The sequence below is a fragment of the Dipodomys merriami genome, unplaced genomic scaffold, assembly GCF_024711535.1.
Source record: "Dipodomys merriami isolate MVZ:Mamm:240054 unplaced genomic scaffold, mDipMer1.0.p SCAF_35, whole genome shotgun sequence".
Classification (NCBI taxonomy): Eukaryota; Metazoa; Chordata; class Mammalia; order Rodentia; family Heteromyidae; genus Dipodomys; species Dipodomys merriami.
In genome coordinates, this window is record NW_027205048.1 from 5,265,999 (window position 1) to 5,290,765 (window position 24,767).

Sequence of the window (24,767 nt, forward strand, 5' to 3'; positions counted from 1 at the left end):
CCCTTTAGCTTTCTCAAATGCATATGTTTAGATAATTCATGAATTGCTTGCAGACATGTCCCTCTGAGTTTATAGGTGAGGGTAGATTTCTTGTAAAACAAAATTTCAGTGTGTGAAGCTTTGACTCACCACCCTTTCGTCTTTATTTACTGGGATTGTGAAAGTTTGACTCATAGCCTACTTGGTATTATTTAATGGGGTTGGGAAATTTAATTTGCTTATACATGCACGTGCACGTGCATACACACACACACACACACATACACATACCTATTCTTTATAAAGAAGTTAGGGACATTTGAATTATTGTTTGGATAAAGGACTGTCTTAAATTTGCTTTGGATAGTAACATTGTAATAATGAAATAAGTACAGATGTGCTAGTCCAAGCATTCCGGAATAGAGTTGGAGGTATAATTTTTAAAGCTCTAATTGTACAGTCTGTTTCCTGCTATGATCTCAAAGCCCCACCCCCATGTGTTCCTATTCTAATTACAATCTGTGAGTTTTATAGCTATAGAGCCAGTTAGATGTATTTCTTTTAGCTTAGTGATCTCATTTGATAGATGATGTATGGAATAATATACAAGCCCTAATCCATTTGTAAATATTAATAGAAAGTTTACATAACAGTATTTCCTCATATTATTGGCATGTTTAAAAACTTGTAATTTACATTGAACCTCTCAAGTTCAGGAACTTTAGACAACTTTGGTTTGCAAATTTTCACCAATGGGTTTCCATTAGGGGGCTCTCGAGGTTTGAGATGATCGGTCTTGATATGGATAATGCTTCGAAGCCTTTACTTTCTAATGTTCATCTCCTCCTTTCCCTTTTTGTTTTGTTTTATAGAAAAGGTCACGGATTGCCTACAGTGACGAAGTACGGAATGAGCTCCTAGGGGATGATGGGAATTCCTCAGAGAACCAGGTAGAATGCTAATCAGGAAGGCCCGGTGGGTGGCTGGAGGGTGAAGGAGGTCACAGGCCCACTGGGCTCTCAAGCTGCTCCTTAACGGTATTAGCAGCAACTCATGTGGAAGCGATACTGTTTAATGCAAAGCTGGAGTCTTAATCAACTTCAAAATGTTTCTTGGAGATCTTACATTTAACCCTTTACCTTGTGATCACTGTCTGCTATCTTTTAAAAAAATCTTTTCTTCTCATTTTCTTTATTATTTAGTACTTAAGGAATAACTTGAAACACACCGTTTGCAGACAAAGCCAAGGTCTTCACCTCAAACACATGTAAAAGGAATAAAAAAGTACATAATACAGCTTTGATAATAATGCAGTATAATTAAATCAACACTTGCAGCAAAACAAATGAAAGTAAGCTTTCAAAATTCAATAGCACAGCTCAGTCTCCTATTGTGTAGGTTCTTAAAAATACATTCACCAAAATGCAAATTGTAAGCACCAGTGTAGAACTTGGATACCCTGACAGAGGAACTGCTTCTGCAAGTAATAGTAAAAGTAATAATAGTGTGTCCTTTTTTGTAGTTTAAGTTCTGCACAGGCAAAAATGATACAATATCTTCTCAAAAGGCCCTTGACACTTGACTGTCAGTTCTCATTGGATCATACGGTAGTGTCGTGAGTCTAATTAATGCCCCACTTCTTCTTTTGAATTAATACTGCAGACTTCATAAATTCAGATAGATTATGTACATGACTTAAAAAAAAACCTTTCAGGAACCTTTGTGTGGAGACGAATTAAAAATTGTCTCAAACAACCCTGGAGACTGATTGAGGACAGGGAACTTCTCAAGCAAGACTTGACTGTGTTTATTAAGGTTACATTAGCAAGTACAGAAAAGGTCTCTACTCTGCCACAATAAAACGGAACACAAATCATTCACTGGATGAAACAAAACTTTAATAAGATACTGAAACATAACATATTGAATACATTATAAACTTTGCATAATTATATTTGCCATTTCAAATTGCTGATACTAAATTACCATCTACTATATATGCCATTACTGTCTTACTGTCTATTATAATATTAATATTATAAACAAACATTTCTGTGTGACTGAAATACCTACACAAAAGATGGGAAAAGGATTACTGATCTGATGATATTTGTTGGGTGAAGTACCCCACCTCCTCCACTGTTATCAGCTTGAGTTCAGACATGTAAACATTGTTCAGATTTGACTTGGGATTTCAGCTTCCCTTACTGAAATGTGAGAATAGCTAAAGGAAAAAAATAGCACATCAAACATAAAAGGCTGATGTGATGAAGGGTTTTACTCATAATAGATTAAATAATGTGAGGATGAGAGAAAAATATTTTCTCCCTTTTTAAAAGTGAGGTTTGGATTGCTCATGCCTATTGAATGAATGAATCATAATTTTCTTTCCCATCTGCTGCAAAAAAAAGCATTACCTTTTTTAAAAAAAATGTGTGTAGTTGCCATGTCAGTTCTTTTTTTTTAAAAAAAAAGCTATAGATTTTTCCCTCTCATTTGAAACCACTGCCTAATGTAGAAGAAATAGAGAGGAAGGAGGTGCTTCTAACTCAGACTCTTTTATTGTAATGGATGCTGTAGCTCTGTGACAGGAGTCCTTTTTTTAAAAAAATTTAAACCATGTTCACATCTCTTCATGAACGTTTTAAGTGCCTAAAATATTTGCCTTGCACACATATAAGTATGATTTTTATGTCTAAAGAAAAGCATTCTACAAAAATAGATTTGAGTTCATATTTTCTGGATTTTTCAAATTATATTTGTCACTTTAAAGTGATTGGGCCCAAATTTTTTGTGGACCTGTATAAATCAAACTTGCAAATTTTGAAAGGACTTGGAAAACCTAAAGTTTAGTTTTAAGGATCTGTCACTTCAATAAATGGTATATGATGAATATAGCCATGAGAATATGTAACTGTTAGATTATTACTTATGGGAACTTTTCAGCTTAACATTTGAATAGAGTTTGAAACTTGAAAGAAACTGTGCTTAAATTTTTTGGATTTTTTTTTAACCAAAATGTAGCAAAATTCCTATGTCATGAGGAAATCATTAACATTTATTTTGAGGCTTTTCCTCATTATATATAGGTTTAAAGATCTCAAACATATCCTTAACCAGGTATGGTCACTTAAAAATAACCTTCGTCTGTACCAGTATTCATTCAGACTAACTAAGCAATCAAAATAGAAGCTTCTTTAAAATTAAAAAATTTTTAATTGGCTCTTCATATTAATTTCTATAGCTCAGGAACTAAGCTCCTGAAAGTATTTGCTGCCCAGAAATAAGTTTGTTTTCAAATTAAATGTGGATAAGTTGATTTTTAAACTTTTTGTTTATATAGTATTTATGATAAATGTTTAATTTACTGGTTTTAACTTGAAGATAAGCAAGATGAGGAATGTTATCAGTATTTGTTTAGTTGAAATTAGGTTACATCTACTACTTAAAATATAGAGGGAGATTTTAAAAAGGAAAATAATAAAATAAGGAATTCTTTGCAATGATTGTAAATAAGTAAAATACTGACTAGTTACTCTCAGTGCAGTGTACAATTCCTGTAGCAGCTTCTTGAATCAAATATTAATGTTAATAGCCATTTCTCATTCTGGAATTTATGATGCAATTTTTTAGGCATCTAAAACCAGGCTGTTAATAAGTACAGTTTATAATCTTGCAACTAACTGTAAATTACATTAATTTGCTCTTAAATGTCTAAACATTTCTACTGTAATTGGAACTGCTGTTGTTTAAAAATTTAAGAATTTTTTCAAATACAAATTCAGTGTCCCTCATATAAAACACATTTCATTTAATTTAATTCCCAGTTAATTGCTTTGAATAAATCTGTTTCTGATTCATATCCTTTTCAGTCCCTCAAATATAACATCCTCAATTTACAAAAAAAAAAAAAAAAAAAAACAGAATTCTCTGCATTGCACACTTATATTTTGTTGTGTTCTCAGCTTTCTAAGGAATGTTGTCCTAGGCATCATCTTTCTATTCTTGTAAAATAAAGTATTTGCCATTCAGTATGGCGACATTTCACTTCATTGCGGGTTGAGTATTTGGCGTGGAAACCTTAGAAGTTCTTAACTTGATGTCTTTTTATGAGAACCATTTTCAAGAAAGAAAAAAAAAAAAACAACTTACAGAACAAAAACCACAGAGCCTTTCATAGTGGAGTTGGATAATGGGGCAAGTAAAATATTCTAAGCTGGTCTTTTGAACTCTAGAAGGCTCACAGTTACCATATGCAAAATTATATTGATCAATGACTGAGTAAATCCCGAGTAGAACGATATACATGTAAAGGGAAGGACAGTTCCAAACGCGGGGAAGTTTTTGTAGCAAAGCAATATGTAGCAGATAATAATTGCTTAATTTTTTAAGACGAGGTTCTCTTAAGTTCCGATTTGGGCTTGCTGTGCATAAAGTGTGTCAAACTTCAGCTACAGACCAGGGGGTGAAGCCGGTCAATTTAATTCCCCAAGATCTAAAGAAGGTCGGTATCATTTCATATAGCCCTGGCAGAGCAGATCATTACCAGGCACAAATCTGTCAGTGACGTGCTGAGGGTTTATGGCAAAGTAAATAGACTGGCGTCCCAAGTTCAGAAAATGGTGTGTTCGACCCACGATAATGTGCAAAGGGCGTTTAATAGAGTTCAGCGTTTATTCGTTATCTGCGCGCGGACAGAGGCGGCAGCCGCGTTATCAGCGCTGGAAAAAATATTAAAAAAAAAAAAACCCGACCGGTGGGTAGGTGTGGGGTCACGTGACGCGCGCGGGCGCGCGCGCGGCCTCCCAGGCTGCGCGGCCACAGCAGCAGGCTTAGCCACCAGAGATTCCGCTGGCTCAAACCAGTGGAAACCAGATTTTGTTTTCGGCCCACAAAGGAGCAGATTACCTCTTGTATCAAATTCTGCGTGGGGCAGTGTGTGTGTGTGCGTGCGTGCGTGCATGCGTGCCTGTGAGTGTGTGTATATGTCTTTGTTTCCCCCAAAAGATGTTTATGATGATGATGACAGCACACTCTGCTGCGCTGGAGCTGGCCGCTCACCCACCCACCCTGACCGTCCAGTCTAAGCATTGTTAATTTTCAAAAACAGACCATCTTTTGTTTAGTTCAGCGCATAACCCTCAGCCTACATTAAAAAAAAAAACAAAACAGATAAAGATTAAAAACCCTCCGATTACCTAGCTTAGCTACAAATCCGGCGTGGAGTCGAAGGCAGCCATGCAGCACAAACAAGATAGAACGTTTTTTGTTTGGGACCTATTGAAAAAACAAATGGGTAGCATTTTTAAACACTCATTGATGATGGCAGGGTGGCATGCCCCAAATGGTCTCCATTGAGGAGGAGTCGTTTTAAACTTTGGCCCTCTCTAAGTACATCATAGTATCAACGGAAGAATGATGCCCCAGAAAGAAAAGAGAGCTATTCCGATCAATTCCCAAATCTTCTCTTTCTGAGAACTCGTGTTTTCCTTTTTCTCCCATGATGTTCGAATAGCCAAGAGAAAGATTCCAATCTGCGATAGGCCAGGTATCATAGTTTGGTATTTTACTTCTTTTAGAGAAGAATGTATAACTTTGGGGACTTGGTGAGATGCTTTGCACGTTGGGTGCTTGCTGAGAGACTGAGCACGTCTACAAATAACAACTGCTTGCATACTTTCAAAGCAGAATACTCAGTTTTTCATTTTTTATTAGGTCTAAGTTGAGATGTTACACAATAAACTATTCCCCTTTTATACAGGGTTCAGAACAATTTGGGAAAATCTCATTTGTTTGCACCCTAATGGCTTTCCATGGAGCAAATGAAATAACAAAACAAGCTGTAGTATATACTGCTTGCTTGGAATTTGAGACAAAAACAGCATTAAGCACTGAAAATTCAGTGCTGTAGTCAACATGACACTGTTAGAGAGACTTAGAGTGAGCAATTCATAGCACATTTCTCCCAAAGCAATAGTTTAATTTATTGGCCTGCACATGTCAAGTGTTATAACAGATGTTACAGATATTGGGATGTTTAAAAATTATCAGTTGTAGAGCTGAATTGCTGAGAATGCAAATTTCAGACCAAGAATGTGGTTTATAGTCTGTTACAACAGAGGTTTCAATTTCTGTTCATTGTAGAAACTGTGGGAGTCATCTTAACTACACAATGATATTTGTGGCTTAGAGTAATGTCAGAAACACATACAAAGAACACGGCAGATTTATGGTTGTATCATTTTTTCCAGTTTCTAAATAGTTAAGCAGCTTGTGCATAAAACAAATAGAAAAAAATTCTATGTAGGAGAATTAAAATGTTACAGTAAAGATTATTGGGTTTTTTAAAAATTTGACTTTAGTGAAAACTGCCCATAGTACAAATGAAGGAAGAGAGTTCATTGCTTTGAGATAGTCCAATTTACAAGATAAAAGAAAAAGGAAGAATCAAAAAGTATGGACAGAAACATGCGGCACGTAGTCTTTAAGCAAAACAAAAATCTAGGAATTAACTGTGATGTATATTTTATTCTAAATTAAAAGAATGCTACTCCAAATGCAGCCCCATTTCAGGGTGGTATAATATTAACTCATATACTGGTTTGTTGCTTTAAATACTTATTGGAACCAACACACGAACTATTAATCATTTTCATTTGCTGGCATGATCTGAAATCAGTTGTCAAGGTTCTGAATAGAGCAACAACCTGAAAATTTGTGTATACAAAATCTCTTCAGTGGTACGTTCTTAGAAGAGACGAGCAGTAAACTTGTTTTCTTCTTTATAATATAGACTTCTATGAAGTCGTTCCCCTTTATTTCATGATGGTGTCTTAGATGTACTTTAAAAGAGAATTTCACACTATTCTCTTTGTTTAATGTGACAGTGTGAGAAAGTGATCTTTATTCGTTCAAAAAACTCTGCATGTAGTCTATGTTTAGGTTCTTTTAATGTGTTTGTCTGTGATTTTTAAATGCTAAACATGTAAACAGATAAATTGTCAATGTTAATTCTGTATACTGTCACACAACTGATCTTTCTTTCCTGCCATTTCTTTCCTTTTTATCTTTTTTTTGTGCATTCATGTTGCAGTTGATAAAATTACGTGAAGAGGTGAGTACTTTCTAGCTTCCTTTTTTCTTTTTAATTCTATCTTTTCTTGTAAAATTGACGTTCATATCTGAAGTGAATCATTGCCTTCATTTTTCTAGGGAAATCTGCACCTAGCAAAACAACTGACCTTTGGCTCAGAAAGCTTCTCCACTGCCGTGTGTGTGTGTGTGTGTGTGTGTGTGTGTGTGTGTGTGTGTGTGTGTGTGTGTGTGTGTGTGTGTGTGTGTCTGTCTGTCTGTCTCTCTCTCTCTCTCTCCCTCTCTCTCTCTATATGTGTGTCTGTGTCTGTGTCTGTGTATATATATGTATACACATATATATAAACAAAATAAACAACACACACACACTTAAAACCTGTATTCTAATCATGCATATCACAGGATTTGTTTTTTTATTTTACTGACATTGAGGTAAAATTATATTTTAAAGACAAAAAAGGAAGAATGACAAAAGAACATCTTAAAATGATACTGTTTTACTGTAAATGTGTGTAGTTTATATTGGTTTCTCAAAGAAGTTAATGTGATTAAATTTTTTGTGAGATTGTTTTACTTTACTGAAAGCTGTTCTCCACCTCCTTTCCCTCCCCCACATTCGTATGTTGCACATAAGACACTGTTCTTTGGTGAAAACACACATGTGTCCCTGCTTGTCTGTGTGTGCAGGTAACTCAGAACAGCCAAAGCTCACGTCATTGTTAAAACAGCACCCCAGTGGGCTCTCCATTTTCTAAGTTTACTAGTCAGTTTCATGATACAGTTCCGGAGTTTTTTGTGGCCTAGTAAATATTTACAGCATGTTAATGATTTTATCCCCATGTCACTGAAAGATGTGGAATGATGCTGTTTATGGTTTGGGTTTGTTTTTTTTTTAATGAGGCGTCATATATCTAATATGCTTTGGTACTTTTTTCTCAGTGATAAAGTAGCTAAATTTTTTCTTATTTAGTAAGGTGCTTTGTTATTTTCCTATTAGGACATAAAAATGGACCATATTGACATTTAAAATTGCTTATAATAATCAGAATACTATGAATTAGTTCAGATTTCATTTGCCTGGAATCAGTTTTAATTGGTTTGTCATCATTCTCTGGATGATGCATATGTTAATTTAGGGGCTTGTAAATAGTAGTTTTCTGCCACCCTTCTTATTTAAGATGTATTAGTGATATCTTTTCTTAGTAAAAGTAAAAATGCCATATAAACAAAAATAAAAATAAAATACACAAACACCCTTATTCTAATCTTCTTGTGTTTTCTACACAGAAGCAGATAAATAAAATAAAGTAAAACAGGTGTCATTTTGACATAAAATATTATTCTTTGGGTGAGTGAGAGATATATCAACATTATTTTCCTATAAGATAGTATATCTATTTTTAATATTCCCAAATGTTCACATTTAGGAGAAGAATCAGAATTCACAAATGTTGACAAAACTAATAGAGTTTAAACTCTTCATATAAAGGAACTACACAAAGCTCTTGTTGCTGAATCTAAATAATGAAAACAAAATCTTGTGCTATGTTATAAACAGCATTTTTGTCAGATTTTTGTTAAGTTGAATGATATGGAATTAGATATCTTAATTCAAAAAGCCCAAAACAAGTATGCATGTCTTTTAGAATGTATTATTGTTTGATGGCTTAATTTTGTGTGGTGTCTGTAGCAATGCAATGGTTTCATTTATTATGGTTTTAGAGTTGATGTTTCCAAAACAGTGTCCTATAATGGGATTACAATTAGAAGAACTAACTAATAGAATGATACACTGTGAAATATAATTCTGTCTATCCTTTGATATAGATGTAAGCATAGACATTTCTAGGCTAGATTATGGGGTGACACTGAATTGGCATATGAGTTGCTTAGAAGTGATTGTCTCTGAATCAGGATTTTCATAGTAATTGTTACTCGAGATTTCTTTCTTGCACCTATGCTAAGAAGACAAGCACCCATATGTTTCCAAATCCACTGTTTCTTTGGGTTTGGAAACAGTATGCTGGCATCTCTTCCTCCTGATACTCTTCTCCAGGCATGCTTGGAGGCAGGCTTGTGGTACAGAGGGAGATGATCTGGTGTTGGCTGTGCCGAGCTGTTTGAATCCTGCCTCTCCAGCTCCCCACTTCGCACAGCTCCTCATACTAGTTGAGCTCCGTCTGAAGCTTCTGCACAGCTTCACTTACCTGCTTTGAAAAGGGCTGCGAAGAGGGGTGAGAGAATGAGTTTGGGATGGAGTGTGGGGGCAAGTTGAAAGCATCAGCTGCTGTGGTAGCGTATTTCCTTTCATTGACAGCGACCAGGGCAATGCACCACTAAGGGAACAATGTAAATAGCACAGCTGTTACAAGAACTTGATTTTAGTTTGACTTAAGTGAAGAGGTTCCGAAATACAAAGTGAAATCCTGCTGAAAAGCAGCTGGTAAACCGACATTCCTCTGTGGCTCATTTGCTCTCAGATAGTCAAACCCCCTGGAAGAATCAGTTACTTCTTATTTTGGAATCTGCATTAAAAAATATTTTCTAGAAAATTTTCTACTGTGGTATCCCCCAAATTATTCTACATTTAAATGCTTTCCCACACTATATATTAGCATAGCTTTCTTTTCTATTTAATATATTAGTATATAAGTAGCATGACCATTTTTAATATTGGTCTAGCTTTTTTTTTAAGTCTATTTTAGCTAAATGTTTTCTTTTACTTTGAGATTTTATCCAATGTGAAAATAAAGTAAAAATTCTGTTCCTTTAGTCTGGATGAAAATTCAGATTTTCTCCTGCTTTCTTAGATCTGATTGATACCTTTTTTAGAAACTTGCCAATTTGAAGTTAATTCCATTGTTTAGGTAGAAAACAGTATTCAAAGGAGTGAAGGGCAGTCCTTATTTCTAGAACCTACATATAGGGAGTTAGGAAATTGAAAGCTATTTTTGACAAGCTTAGTGGTACTTAATTTTACTTAAAAATGACCAGCAATGCCATTCATAGAAAGCTCCTTTGCTCTTATTTGCTTGGTTATAACTCTCAGTGGTTTTGATTTTCTATGATAGAAGAAGCACTTCTTCCTTTTTATTTATTTTTTTATTTTTTGCAGAATGAGAGGGGGAATATTTCTCTTAATTTCTCTACTGAATATTAGACAACTCTATTAATTATTATAGACTGTTATTGTAGCTTCCTGACCTTCACATTAGGTCCTGTCTCTCTGTTCTAAATGCATTGTTTTAATGATTCTTTTCCCCCATCGCTCCCCCCAAAAAATTTTTTTTTCAAGGAAAGCTTTGATGTGGCTTTAGCTGCCTCTAACGTCTGGCCGCATCTCAGATGTGTCACCTATGCCGGGAGGGAATAAGGAAATCACGTTTTGAATGGTAATGATAACATACTAATCACTTCCTTTCTTTGAAGATGGAAGCGAGATATTCTGTCAGCATCCCTGGCTGCGAGAGCTTGGAGGCACTGGTCTAGGTGTATTAGCTTAAGTGTGCATGTCAATACAGCTTGCATCTCCAAGATCCATGGGGGCTCATTAGAGCAACGTGGATCATTTCACTCCACAGCCACTCAGATAATGCGTGTGGCACCTCCTTTTTTATTATTATTAGAAAGCATTTTTTCTATTTTAAGTGACATCTGTCAACAACATAACACAAAGTTGTAGAGGTTGTGGTTGCATTTTTCTCTTCTCTCTTTTGACCAGACACCAAAAGTGATTTGAGGAAGGGCGATATTAGTCTATACAAATACATGTCTATACCAACACACACAATTATACAGACACACATATTCATCCATTTTTAAGCATTGAGACCTATATATATATAACATGCATGTATTCTTATTCACAGCAATGTTTAGCTTCTAAATTTATTTTAGGAACCTAAATAGGTATATGGTTAAACATGTGAAAAGTCTTAATGTAGGAAAGAACGTTTTGAAGCTGAAAATTGGAGAGAGATCCTCTTTTCCCCTTAAAATATAATATAAGAGAAGTGTATATAATCATTGTAATCTTAGTTCACAGTCTAAAACACAGTATCAAAAGTCCATCTTTAACCTAGTATTGTATATTTGGGAATGAATCCACAATTTTGTACATCTTTGTGATTGGACAAACGTGTCTCTTGTTTCTTAGTGGGTCATCTTAAAAATTAAAACTGTTTAACACTTCTATTTCAGAGGCATATGTTGTTCTCTTTGGCACCTCATTGCACATCCAATATAAAAGAGCATTCTCTCAAAAGTAAAAATGACTATTTTCAGGAATTAAAGGAACAAGTGGGTTTTTGAAATGATTGCATTTTATTTTTTTTAAAAAACCACACAATAAGGATATAGATCTGTGCCAGAATCTCATCTCTGCTGAGACCAAAAAGATGCACTTGGCTGTGGTCTCGGTACATTTCTCAGGATTTTGGAGTAGCATTCATTGTGGTCACTTACACCATGAGTCTCCTCTAAAACAACAACCCCCCAAAAAGTCGATGGTATATTGTATCCTACATTGGTTGGAAATCCGTCCATTGTTATGATTCTGTAATGAAAGATTTGCTAAAAATTAACAATAGTGGATGGCAGGAACTCACCCCCCCCCCACCATACACATACAAATGTTAGTGCATACAAAGGCATTTTTTTAAGACAAAAAAAGAGAACATTGTAGACGGCCGTGTGATTTTTTTCCCCCTCTTTTTCTTTTTCAGAGGGCACATCTGCTCGATAACACAGAGAGGCTGGAAAGGTCATCTCGGAGACTAGAGGCTGGGTACCAAATAGCAGTGGAAACCGGTAAGAATTCTGGGAGTGAGCAAATTGTCTTGCTTATGCACAGCAGTCTTCACAACACATGACATTTCAGGGAAACTTCAAAGGAGTAGCAGAGACAGCAGCTCGAGATGTGGTTTACATATTGGGGAGACAATTGGGAGCTTATTTGCGCTTATCTTTTTTCAAGTTAAAAGGCATGACATCTACTGAAAACAGTTCCTGAGGTTTAAAAGTATACATCTGAAAAGAGATGGAATACTTTGTCTAAATTCTACATTTGTCTTAATATGCAGTTACATGTTGTCAGTTTACCCACCCGCAATGGTGGCTAGACGCCAAGCAGTCTCCAGTTGTTGGCTCCTTTACGTTTTATTCACATATGTAAAAATTAACATTTTAATCAACCTAAATGGTGTGAGCTGGGGACAAAGAATATGTAAAACCTGTGTCACTTTGCTTATTTTTCCTTTTGTTGGAAAAGGTTGCTAATAATCTGTATTTTAACAAGAACCTATAATTAAATGTACAAACATTCATCATAAACATTAATGATAATGTTTATCATAATCTTATTATAGCATTAGTTGACACTGTTCAAACTTTTGGTTGGAATTGGCAGTGGTCATTAATTTCAGGAAACACAGTCCTGATTTTTCTTATAGTAGTCTATTTAAGATACACAGCTTTTTAATTGTAGCTATTTAATGCAATGTATATTTTTACATGGTGAGCAAATATCCATTAACATCTTAGTAATTATCAGATTATTATTCTTTAGCTGTGCCTTTTGTCTTATAAAGTATAGATGTAAATTATGTATTTCATGTATTTTAAATAGCTCTTGCCAAGATATAAACCACAAAAATAGGTGATCAACAAACTTTTCTTCAGTTTTTTTTAAATTTTTTTCTGTGAAATGTTGGTTTTTAAAAGCATAGTAGATATGATTCCAAATAATTTCTCTTATGAAAAGCCAATGTACTTCTTGCCCTTGGTTCCTAACTATCCTAAATTGGTTGGTTTACATGATGAATTTTAGGCAGCTAAAAAGAAAGAATGCAGATGACTCTGTCATATTATTGGTAGGAAAATGGGAGTAGAACACAAATCACAGGCTTTTCATACTATGGGCTGTTCTTCCTGATGTTGTTGATAGATTAGTTTAACTTGACTGGAATAAAAGCCAAGTTTGATAGGTTCTTGTGGTTTGGTGGCTCACCTGCAGTGGTGACCCCAGTGAAGAATGTGAATAATGGAAAGAACCTTGAACACAAAGTCAGAAGACTAGGCTCAAGTATTAGCTCTTGTTTGTGTAATCCTAAGCAAATCATAGAACTTCTCTGAGACTTAGTTTCTTCTTCAGTAAAATGGAAATAATCTTGCCCTTCTCAGAAGTTTTTAACAAGGGATGGCATGTGTGAAAGTATTTTACATATCATAAAATGCAAACATAGGTGTATTATGAATGTATTGTCATTTTATGATATACAATTATTACCACGTAGAAAATTTTTATGCTGCAAGTGAAATTTGTGTAAAGGAATAGAAAAAAAAATGTTATGGTAATCCTTGAGTAGTTCAGCACTTTCTCTATTGAACACTAGAGTCATTAAGAAAACTCCCTCATAAAACATTCACTGAAAAGCTTCTTTCTACATAGGACCAGTTTGGACTTGTGGGTGGAGTATTCTTGCTGATCTCAAAGCATGGTTTGGTTGATGGAGCACAATTTATTTTATAGTTACACTATTTATGTAGTTCTTTCCCAAAGCCAAAGGAAGTCTTCAGAGATGATCACATATATCAAAAAACCATGCATTGACATTGGTTATAAGACTGGATAGGATTTGTTAGTTATTCTTTTTGGTATGTGAATACAGTGGTGTGTGGAATGTAATGGTAGATTGACTCAAGTTTTATAAAAAACAGATATTTATTTGTCATATAAAGCCTAGAAACTTCTGACAGACTATAAAACCAAAGTCTTGGAGGAAGAATAGGAAGAGACCTCTTGGAAGTTAGAGACAGATCCGGTACTGCCTCTGCCTACCTACACAGAAGACATCATGCTAATTCATTTCCTTCAATGACTTTGAAAGGGGAGTGAGAAGTGTAAGACAGAGATAGAGCATTTTTCCTTGTTCTTACTTCTTACTGAAGCAATGTGGAAACAATCGTGGTGGGCAGCATGTTGCTCCTGTATTTCTCACATCTCTGTTAGCACCATAATCGTGTTCAGTTGATCTGTAGTTTGTGTTTTGATTGTATGTAAATTTGTGATACTTATCATTTTGTTTGAGTAGCAGTACAAGAACAGCCTCTTATTGCATCTTTCAAAAGGGAAATGGCTTGTTTTCTTTTTTTAACCTCATTGGGGATTGACCCAGACTCTCATCTATACTAAACAAGTGCCCCTTCCTCTGAGCTCTATCTCCATCTCTCAAAAGGAAAAAAAAATGCAATACTTAGTAGATTTTACTTCTGAAAAGATGAAGAAATAGGGCTGGGAAGTTGGCTCAGTGGTAGAGCGCTTGCCTTGCATGCCCGAGGCCCTGGGTTCGATTCCTCAGCACCACATAAGCAAAAAGAAAAAGGCCAGAAGTGGCGCTGTGGCTCAAGTGGTAGAGCACTAGCCTTGAGCTGAAGAGCTGAAGGACAGCACTCAGGCCCAGAGTTCAGGCCCCACGACCGGACCCAAAAAAAAGATGAAGAAATACAGGGAGAAAAGGATATGGAAGAACTAATCTAACTGTCGAAATAACACAAAAGAGGGAAATCGTTTCCAAGTATTTATACGATGAATTCTAGGGAACTAAAAAGAAAGAATGGATTGAGAAATAGTTCAAGTCCACAAAAGTTTTCATCCTTCTATAGCAGGATGAGAAAAACAGTAGAATGTAGTGGCTTTTCCAAAGTATTTTTTACTATTCAAGCGCTATATTTTTTTTTTTCTGTGATGGTACAGTAACAATTGTAGGTAGAAGTTTTGTATATAATTTTCTTTGAAAAAAAAATAACAGGAGTTGCTACCCTATTTTGGGCTGTCTGGATTGCTTTTTGTGATTTTCTTTTTACTTGAGCACAAGATCTAGGATTCACTAATTGGATGTATTGAATTGGAGAGATGAATTCCCCATCATCTGATACTGTCATTATTTTAGCTCAGTGAATTTGAAAAATCACTTAAATTCTCTCATTTACAAAGCAAAAACTTGAAATTGAAGTCTTTTCTCTCCAACAAAGTTGTTAAGAAGTAAAGTAAGGTTTTACATCTATATATATGTGTGTTGTCTGCTGTCTGTATGTATAGAGACACATTTATATACATGTATATGTATTTATTAAATCATCAGAAAAAGTATTTAACTTTCAAAATAATTGGCAGAAATTAACAAAATATGTAACTTACTAGTGTTAATTTGATTGCCATAATAGATAAATACTACAAAGGAAAGTAAAAAAAGAAAAAATAAAATAGAATTGAATATTATTTTGACCATCTGTGGCTTCCTAACAAATAATACAATTCATCTTCTAAAATTCTTAAATCATTTTTAAACATTTTAAAATTATCTTGTCAAATAAGTAGTTACTGTCTCTTCAAGAACTGTTGAGCGGAGTAACATGTGCATAAATATTTTTAGTGCTATTTATAGTCTAATGGCCTGTATCGTTTATTGGTCTTCAACCCTCCATCCTGACACCCCCAACCTTAACACTCTTCTTTCAGTAATTGCTGTAGATCATTTAGCCTTGACTTCCCATTTGGCAGTTAATGTCTTGACAACAAGGTGCTAATACTTCCTGAACTCTTTGTAGTGAAAATGAGGTGTTCCGTTCTTCGTTTTTTGTTTACTAGTGAAATAATACAATGTTTATCAAACATTAAATATGAGCCGCACACTGTTCTCCCTGCTCTATTTCTTATCTCTTAATCCTCATTACTTGCCTTTTGCAGAGGAGACAAGAAGGCACAGAGAGATCAAGTCATTTTCCCATACTAGAAGTAGTATAGTTAGGCCATCTGATTCCATATTTTTAGCCAATAGACCGCACTAGAATAAGAATGGTTTCCACATACCTGGATTTTCCAGGTGTTCTAGGCAAAATAGGCTACGTTCTCATATTAATTAATTTTCTTTTTCTCTGATTTATTTAAAAGTTATTGAAAGTTTTTGGCCAGGTGCTCTGAGATTAGCATGAAGAGCAAAAGAGGTAAGGTGCCTATTCTAAGGCACAGAGAAGGAAGAGATGGAAAAGAATAGTCTGGCAATTTTTAATTAATACATAAATGGAAAAGACTGTTTCATATCATGGTTGAATAAAGTAGGATATTAAACAGTACCTAATGAAGGCTACCAGAGGTTAGCTAATCAGGAAAGACCTCCCAGAGAAGAAAGCTCTATATAAGCCAAATGTTGAATGGAAAAAGATGCTATCAATAAGACAGTTTGGGGTAGGTGACTCCTTGAGAACGGCAAGCACAAGATCTCTCAAATGAGGTGTTTAGGATGTGTAAGCAACAGAAAGGAGAGCAGAATGGCCAGAGCCATAGTGAGCATGGGGGAACAGCACATGGTCTGTTAGGATACAGATTATGTGGGGGCCACAGGCATGGAAGGTTTGACACCATTGAAAGATTCTTTGCAGGCAAATGGACTATTCTAAATCATGGAGAACATGGAGTCTGTAGGGATGAAGAGGCAGAAGAGTAGAAACAAAGAGATGTATTAGGAAATTTATTACGGTAATCCACAATCTGGTCTCTTTGCCAATTAAAATGACTGGTAGAGGAATTTGGTGGTGAAGATACATAAGAAACCACTAAGCATTTTAAACAGTCAGAAACAGTGAGCTTGAATGTTATTATTGATTGTATTAAACAATTGGCATGAGTTCCCAAAGATTCTTCCTTAAGGACAGCCTCAAAGAAATGGAGACTGAATAGTTTTTGTATCTGGAAGGACATTAAACACAATGACTAATCCATCAGGCTGGCAGTAATGAACATTTGTGATTATAAATCTGGCTGAATATTGAGCTTATAGTAATACATTACTGATGGTGATACTTATTTCTTGAGTTTCTGAGAGATATACACATACATATACATGCATATATACATACATATATACATGTATATAAATATATGTTATGTATTATTAGAGGTAGAGATTTATAAATTATCTCACATAGATAATGGCATATTATTTCTCTAATCTCCTCATGTCAGGAAGATTCTGAGTTAAAATATACATTTTCACTCTGGCTAATTTTTCTTTTTATTTCTGTCTTTGGTACAGAGCCTAGACTGTGTCTCTGAGCTTCTTTGTTAAAAGCTAACACTCTACTACTTGAGCCACAGCTCCACTTTTGGCTTTTTTGGTAGTTTTAGTGGAGAAAAGTGTCTCACAGACTTTACTACATAGGCTAGCTTTGAACCATGATCCTCAGATCTGACCCTCCTAAAGATTACAGGCATGAGCCATGGGCACCTGACTTCTTTGGCTAATTCTTTATTCATATAAGAGGAAATGGAATGTTCCATAGAGTGTGTTCAAGACCCAATGTTGTTTCTTCCTGGGAACTTGTTAAAAAATCAGAATATTAGGTTCCACCTCAGGTCTACGGAATCAGATTTTCATTTTAACAGGATCAGCAGTGACTGCACATTAAAGATAAGTAAAGGGCTCACTTTACAGTCTTAAAATGTAGTCTGTGCTGTTTCAACTAACTAAAAGTCACTCCACTGAATTTCATATATGTGAGTCCTAATATTTAAACATATATACAAAAATTCAGGCAGTTAATGAACACCTATACTCCCTATAAGGTAATAAATATAGTTTGTCTATTCTAAATATTGTTGGCATCGGACATGAGGATGGTCTTATATAGGAGCTATAATACTTCCTGTATTACTTTAGTTAGGGAAATATGAATAGACATTACTCAGTAATTTGAATTTGTAATAACCTATTCAGTAACCCCAAAGGTACTCATTTTACCAAAATTCTGGTAAATTGGTGAGAGAAGTATAAGATTAGCTAACTATTGTATTTCACTCATTCAAACTTTCTTCAAGTCCAATGGGGATGATAAACTAGCAAGACAACTCAGCCATCACTGAACTGGATTTGAGTAGAGAAGGTTGTGTCCACAAACATTAATTCAAGTTATAAATTTGATTATTAACTTAAACCCAGGTTGTAATTCAGAAAGACACTACCATCTTCTGTGTCAAAGTTATTACAGAAATGACCAATTAAGATTTTGTATTATCCTACAATACAGGGACAGAAATTAGCATTCCATAGTTAGATTGATATTAACCACATATCTAATCAAATACATTTTAGAGAAAAAAGTTTTCTGTAGGAGTATTAAACTTTTTTAGTGCAGAAAGTTATCTCTTAAAACGTTATTCATTATTTTCAGTGGTAGAATGTTTTCAGACTCTTAAGGGTGTCTCTGCTTGAACAGACATTTTCTAAATGCTAAGAATTACTTGGCCATGTCCTATAAGTTTTTAGACATCTTCTCAGCTACAAAAAAAAGTCATTTTTAATGTTTGGCTCTCACTTACTTTACAATTACATGCCATTAAAGTCTTACTAAAAATGCTCTGATTCTGTTCTAGAAAGAATAGAGGAGATTGTCATTTGGGGTGATACTCTTAAAGAGTATTTTCAAGCTACTTAAATTTACTTTGTGCTCTGAGATATTGGTGTATTCCATAGTGGTAAGAAAAGGATGTCATTTAAACCAGATTTGGAGAACCTTCTCCTTAGGTGGTCCAAGTGAATTCATGGGGTTCATTTTTAATCCATTAAATGTATTATACTCGTTTGTAAAGGTGTCTTACCCCATAATGCCTATCACTTTTCCATTTGGTTTGTAAGATATACACGAAGCCATCCTTACACCGTTGCATCTCTCTGAGCTGAGAAAAAGAATGACGACCAAAGCAGGGAGCTAAAATACCAATTTACTTTCAGATATGACAGGGAAGGACAGTTAAGCTTATGACCTTGTTGCACTGTACTTATATAACTTTCTTTGGGATTTTTTTTTAATCAGGTTCATTTTCCCTTTGAGTCTGACTTCTAGAGCCCAGAAGTTTTCTTTTCAGCCGTGTTTATGTATTTAACAGAATTTTCTGAGGTGGGTGCTTCAGAATTTTCACAGCATGGGTTCACATTGGACTAAGACTTTGTGTACGACTTATATCAAGTGAGAAACTTGATGGGCATGAGCTTTAAAAATGGCTTTTTTTGTGTATGTGCTCCACATTTGAAGCTTTCGTCTGTATTTCCTGTTGGGTTACAGTGTTTTCCAACGTTGCTACAAGAGAACAAAGTTAACATTAAAAAAATAAATTTTTTATTGAAGCATACGTTTTTCCAAGTAAAGTCGTTATCAAAGATGCTGTCGTGGTGGGTCAGCATTCATGCACTACACTGTGCTGCCCTTTTGCATCTTAAGATATAAACTTTAAGGCATAGTTAAATAAATATCTATTTATTTAAAGAGAGGAAGAAACTACCCAAAAGCCAAACCAGGAAAAAAAAAAAAAGTGCTTTAAAAAACTGTCCCTTTGGGAGGAAATAGAAAGCTTGTTTGTTGGCTTAGTCCTGCCATTTCTTCCCATGCTGCTCACTTCATTGCATTCACTTTTCTAAGATCCTGGGCTAGCTTGATATTTGTGTTCATATGAAATACCTTTGCAATCAAACTAATTTTCTTATTTTCATTTTCTAAGTTTCACATGGCACTTAAACAGAGCACAGTGAAACCTTAACGTTTATTCAACAAAGAGTTTGGCTAAGAAATTCAGATTGGGTTCATTAGACTTGAACTGGGCTGCAGTTCATCTCTGATGAAGCAAGAAAATACCATCCGAAAATTATTAGTGCCATTTGCTTTTGGAAGTAAATTGAAGGAGAAATTCAACCCACCTGAGAAGAAAAGTAGCATAATGTCATGTAAGAAAGAAAAGACAGTGGCACCATTCTAGGCACTTAGACTCTAAAATTCCTGTCATAAACTGGAATATCTTAGCAAAATACCCATGGGGAATACACTTAGCTATAAATCCCTATGCAGGTAACATTTACGTCAGATACTTCATGGTATCAATCAATAGGTTCTCTACCAGAAGTGAAAATTACTCTACTAGGTAGGGTTAGAGTCATGCCCTAATTACTTCCTCTAATGCCATCTATTTTTACCAACATGAATGGATATTAAGTTTTAATTTGATTTTTATGAAAGAATCAGGGTTTTGTGTTTCCCTTTTCCTTATTAGCATACCTTTGAATTATCTTTAATGTTGAGTGTTCTGTACAGATCAGTGGATAGTAAGAGCCCATTTTAAAGCCAACAAGCAAAAATAAGTCTATCTGCAAATAAAGGATGCATCTTTTATTTTTTTTTTCCTGATGGGTGTTAGTTTGTTCGCATAGGACTTTTACAGTCTTCCAGATTTTTCACATAGTTAAAGAGATTGACTGGAGTGATTTTGCTAATAAAAAAAGGAGACTTAAAAAAAAGGAAACACTATGACTCTAAAAGGTAAGCATGAAGATGGACCAAATATCTTATTGCCTTGCTGATACTGCCTGCCAGCTGTGAATTTTCCTACTACAATGAATCCCCTCATTTTCATTGCTGTGTGCAAGTTTCAGTGTTTCATTTTTCTTCCTATTTGGGCTTCCTGTAGAATGTACACCCCATATAGTTCTTTAAATTCATACTGTTGTGAGAACAAGTAAGTCTTTCTGTTCTCTCCTTTGTTAACTGTAAACCTTGTGGAGCAACAGCTCTTTCGTGCCCTCAGTAAGTTGCTGGACTCTGCTCAAATTAAACACTGTAAGATTATCAGCAGGTTACAAAGATGAAATGTATTTTTTCTCTTCCACATTTTTGTATAGCCTTGTCTTGATCTGAAAAATGCTAACAAATTCAAACAAACTAATCGTCTCACATCCGCCCCTTGTAAATTGGGAGTTCATGTCTTCCACATAAAAAGTAGGGAGATCACATACACTATTTTTGCTCTCCTTAGAGGATAAAAGTTATCTATATAAAGTGAATACAAATTACTTTTTACTCCATATGTCTTTCACCTGCAGTGAAGTAAGGTGGAACATGCATGGGGCTTTGTAGCTAGGCAGACCTAGGTTCAAATCTTGGTCCTACCATGTAACTTTTGAGGCTCTTGAGTAACCTCCTTAGCTTTTGTGATCCTTATAATATCTTTGTAGATCTTCGGTTTGAAGGTTATCATGAGAAATGGATAAAGTAGATAATATAAACACCTAATATGGAGTTAAGTTCATTATAAATGCTCAATAAACATTAATTTCCTCTTACACTAGTTTTCATAGTAGCACCAAGCTGCTATAACAAATAGACTTCAGTGAACCGAAGTACTTCACACATTGCAGTTTCTTTCTTAATCTTGGAACCATCTAATTCAAGGTTTTGGAGGGAGCAGACAGCTTCCATGCTGTGGCTGAGAGATTTGGGGTTTTCTTACTTTGTGGCTCTGCCCTGAACTAGGCTCTGGAGTTCTCTACATTTGACTAGCAGTCAAGCAAAGAGAATGAAGAAGATGCACCTGCTTTTAAAGTACTCCACTGGTTCTGCCTGTGGTCCACTGGCAAAGGCTGTATAGTCAATGATGCCCCTAGAAGCAAGGGGTAAGAAATAGTGTTCCACTGGAATGACCACTCTCCAGTCATATCCTTAAAATACCTAAGGGAGAGTAAATATAGATGGGCAGTGGACCTACCCCAGCCATGTGATTTATTTCTTGTTCACTTACTATGTCATTAGTAAACAGTTAAAAACTCCACTTACACACAATGGGCAAGGGTGGAGGGATAGATGGCTGACTGGCATGGTCTGTGTTGGTAAGCATCAGAAGTCTTCATTTATTTCTTCACAAATCTTCATTTGAGACAAATGAGACTTTATTTCCTGGTGTCTATATTCTATTACATATTATAAATCAAGTATCATTTCCTTGCTTTTGTACAAAGCATTTATCTTTATTGGTTGTCAAATTTATTTATATTCCCTAGATCTGTAAGAAAAGATAATTCTTTGCATGTTTTTGTCTTAGTGTTGACAGTAGATACAACTCTGCAAATTTATACCTTCCTTCTAAAACATGTGCTGAAAATACTTTGTAAACTGTCACAGCCAGGAGGAGCTTAAGGAGACACAGTGACTAAACACAGTAAGTGATCCTGGATGGGATCCTGGGACAGAAAAAAGACACTGGACAAAAACTAAGGAAATGCAAATAATGCATCAATTTTAGTTAAAGACAATATATCAATCTTGGCTCAATAGTTGTAGCAAGTGTATCATAGCAATGTAAGCTAACATTATGGGAAAGTGGGTATGGAGTAAGTGGGAACTTTCTGTATTTTGGGCATAATTTTTAATACATCTGAAACTTTTCTAAAATGAAAAGGTTTTTTTTTTTTAAAAAAAGGTTGCAACCATAGTTATCTTCTTACTTATTGAGTACCTATAATGTCATATTGTCCTCACCACAGACCTATTTTTGTTACCCACATAAGATAATTTGTTCTTTCTAGTAATTACTATGTGAAAGCATCTTGCCTGGGGTTTGATAATAGTAAGTTGTCTAGTAATGTTTACTTCATTCTTTTATCCTTCCTTCTCTCCTCTTCTCTTCCTAAGTACTTCTATTATTCTCAAATGGAACAATATGAAGTTTTCTTTGACTTTTGGAAGAATCAGGCTAATAAATCACTTATACATGAATGCAAGAACTATTAGGTATATATGGGAACATGGTTAGGTTTAGCCCTACACATCATATTTAACAGTTTAGACCATCTAACTTACTAGGAGAATGAGAGTTAGTAGTTTTTATCAGTATAGAAAAACACAAGAATAACAATTTTTCTAATGATTTTGAAATTTAAAAAAGGAGTTCTGTCAACATCAGCAGTTTTGGTTTCTCTGATTGTAATGGTAGGGATTATATCTAAAGAGCAGTTTTTCAGAAAATTCCACAGTAACAGATTTTTCAAACTCTCTTTATATTTTTAACTTCCTTAGCCTATTTTTTTCAATATTCTGTCTTTCTAATGGAGATTTTCTGATTTCTCCAAACACAAACTACCCATTTCAGCAATATTTATATGTGAAAAGGAAGTTCCAATACAAATCTTTTGACACTTGAGATCTTATATTGACCTTACTAGGTCTTAACTTTTGAGATCAATAAAGAGCTGTTATTGACCTCAAAGAAAAGTCAATATTGGCTTGTTAATTTGCAGCCTGTAAATGCTACACATTTTGTTCTTCATTATTACCCTACTTATTTCAGTCTTTTTTTTAAAAAATGTGTTTATTGTTTCTGTTAGAGATTATTATGTCTAGGTCAACATTTTAGTTTGAGGATATAAGGAGATAATTATAGTGCAAGGTAGTTCTTCTGGAGTGGTTCATTTTAGTTTATAAAATTGCAGATGGCTGAGATTCATGCTGTTCAGGCAAGTGAAATATACTTATTTGCATTATATTTAATTTAGTAATTAACATTTGAGTAACAGCAGGAATTTTCTGACACTACATATAGAAATGAAGAGAGTTAAATTGTAAACTAGTTGTCTGATTTGGGATTAAAAATGTTTTGTTACTTTGTGTGAAAATGAAAAAGATCAATGTAGACAAATGTTTACTATGTACTCTTCATGTGAATAAACATTTAAAGCTTTTAGATAGGGACTTCTCTTGTGTGGATCTGAACCTGAAGAGGCCTATGCATCTAAAGTTTTATGAAGTTCTTAAGTTTTCAGTATTGGTGGAAAAAGTGGCTTTTCACATCACCATTGTTTTGTATATTAACATGGAAATGTCAAGTTTTGCATAACTTGAAATGTTTCAGAATTGCTTGTTGCTGAAATTTAAATGTCAGAACAATACTTGTGCACATATGACTCTGATATTTCAACTCCAAAAACCTCATAAATGATTCAGTATCAGTTTGGCCTTGTTATGATATAACTTGAAAAGAGACAGAGTGATTTAAATCTGGCTGAGAGAGGTATGGCTTATTCATTCCAGGCATAAAGAACTCATACCACAATCCATTAATGATTATTAACTTTAGAATTATGTAACCATTTTTATGAAGAATTTGCATGTTCACAGGGATTCTTGAGCAACAGGATTAGCTTGTTACTCTGTCATATTAATTCGTCAAGAAGTCTTCAATATTTTTAAAAATATTTTTTATTTTATTCGTCTCTTTTCTAGAGGTGAATGCTTTCTAAGACATACATGATTAACAGGAGCCAACTGCCCTGTAGAAATAGACTAGTTTACTCTTCCAAAACTTACATGGATCTGTAGATTTAAAGTTTAAAGTTTGAGAGCTAGAATACCTCTTAGAGATGACAAACCCTGACTTGGACATTTTACAGAAAAACTGAATCTTGTTGTTTATTCTTACTGGTTTTAATTTTTTACTTTAAAATCTCAAGCATTATTGGGAATACTGATATGTTAACTGTTCATATAAAATACTTTCCATGGACCCATATTTTTGTATTATTTTCTTTCTTATCTTAAAAGAAAAGCTTTCTTCAAGGAGCCCTTATCACTTGAAGAGTCATATTTTTATATATGTTGTTAATAGCTTATTTTACGTTCTCTTCTGGGATGTAAAGTTTCAATAATTAAAATATGCCAGCCTTTTAATATGATAAAATTGATACGTTTGGGGGTCTTGCTATTCCGGAAATAAAAAACACCACACTGGTCATAGCTTGGAATATGTATCTTGGCATGTTTCACTTTGCCTCTGCTAGGAGATTAGTGAAAAATAAGCTCCATAAATTAAATTTTATTGCAAAATT

The 24,767-nt window shown here is 34.7% G+C and overlaps 1 protein-coding gene across 4 annotated transcripts in view; it reads left to right on the top strand.

Annotated features, from left to right (window-relative positions):
- Window positions 1-24,767, top strand: part of Vti1a (vesicle transport through interaction with t-SNAREs 1A) — a 329,910-nt gene that overhangs the window by 67,419 nt on the left and 237,724 nt on the right. For 2 of the 4 annotated variants that reach the window (XM_069987996.1, XM_069987998.1), the window contains exons 4-6: window positions 852-929; window positions 7,073-7,093; window positions 11,796-11,880. In XM_069987996.1, coding sequence (XP_069844097.1) covers window positions 852-929; window positions 7,073-7,093; window positions 11,796-11,880 — 184 coding nt within the window. The remainder of the gene's footprint in view (window positions 1-851; window positions 930-7,072; window positions 7,094-11,795; window positions 11,881-24,767) is intronic. The other 2 variants (XM_069987997.1, XM_069987999.1) reach the window with 1 other exon arrangement.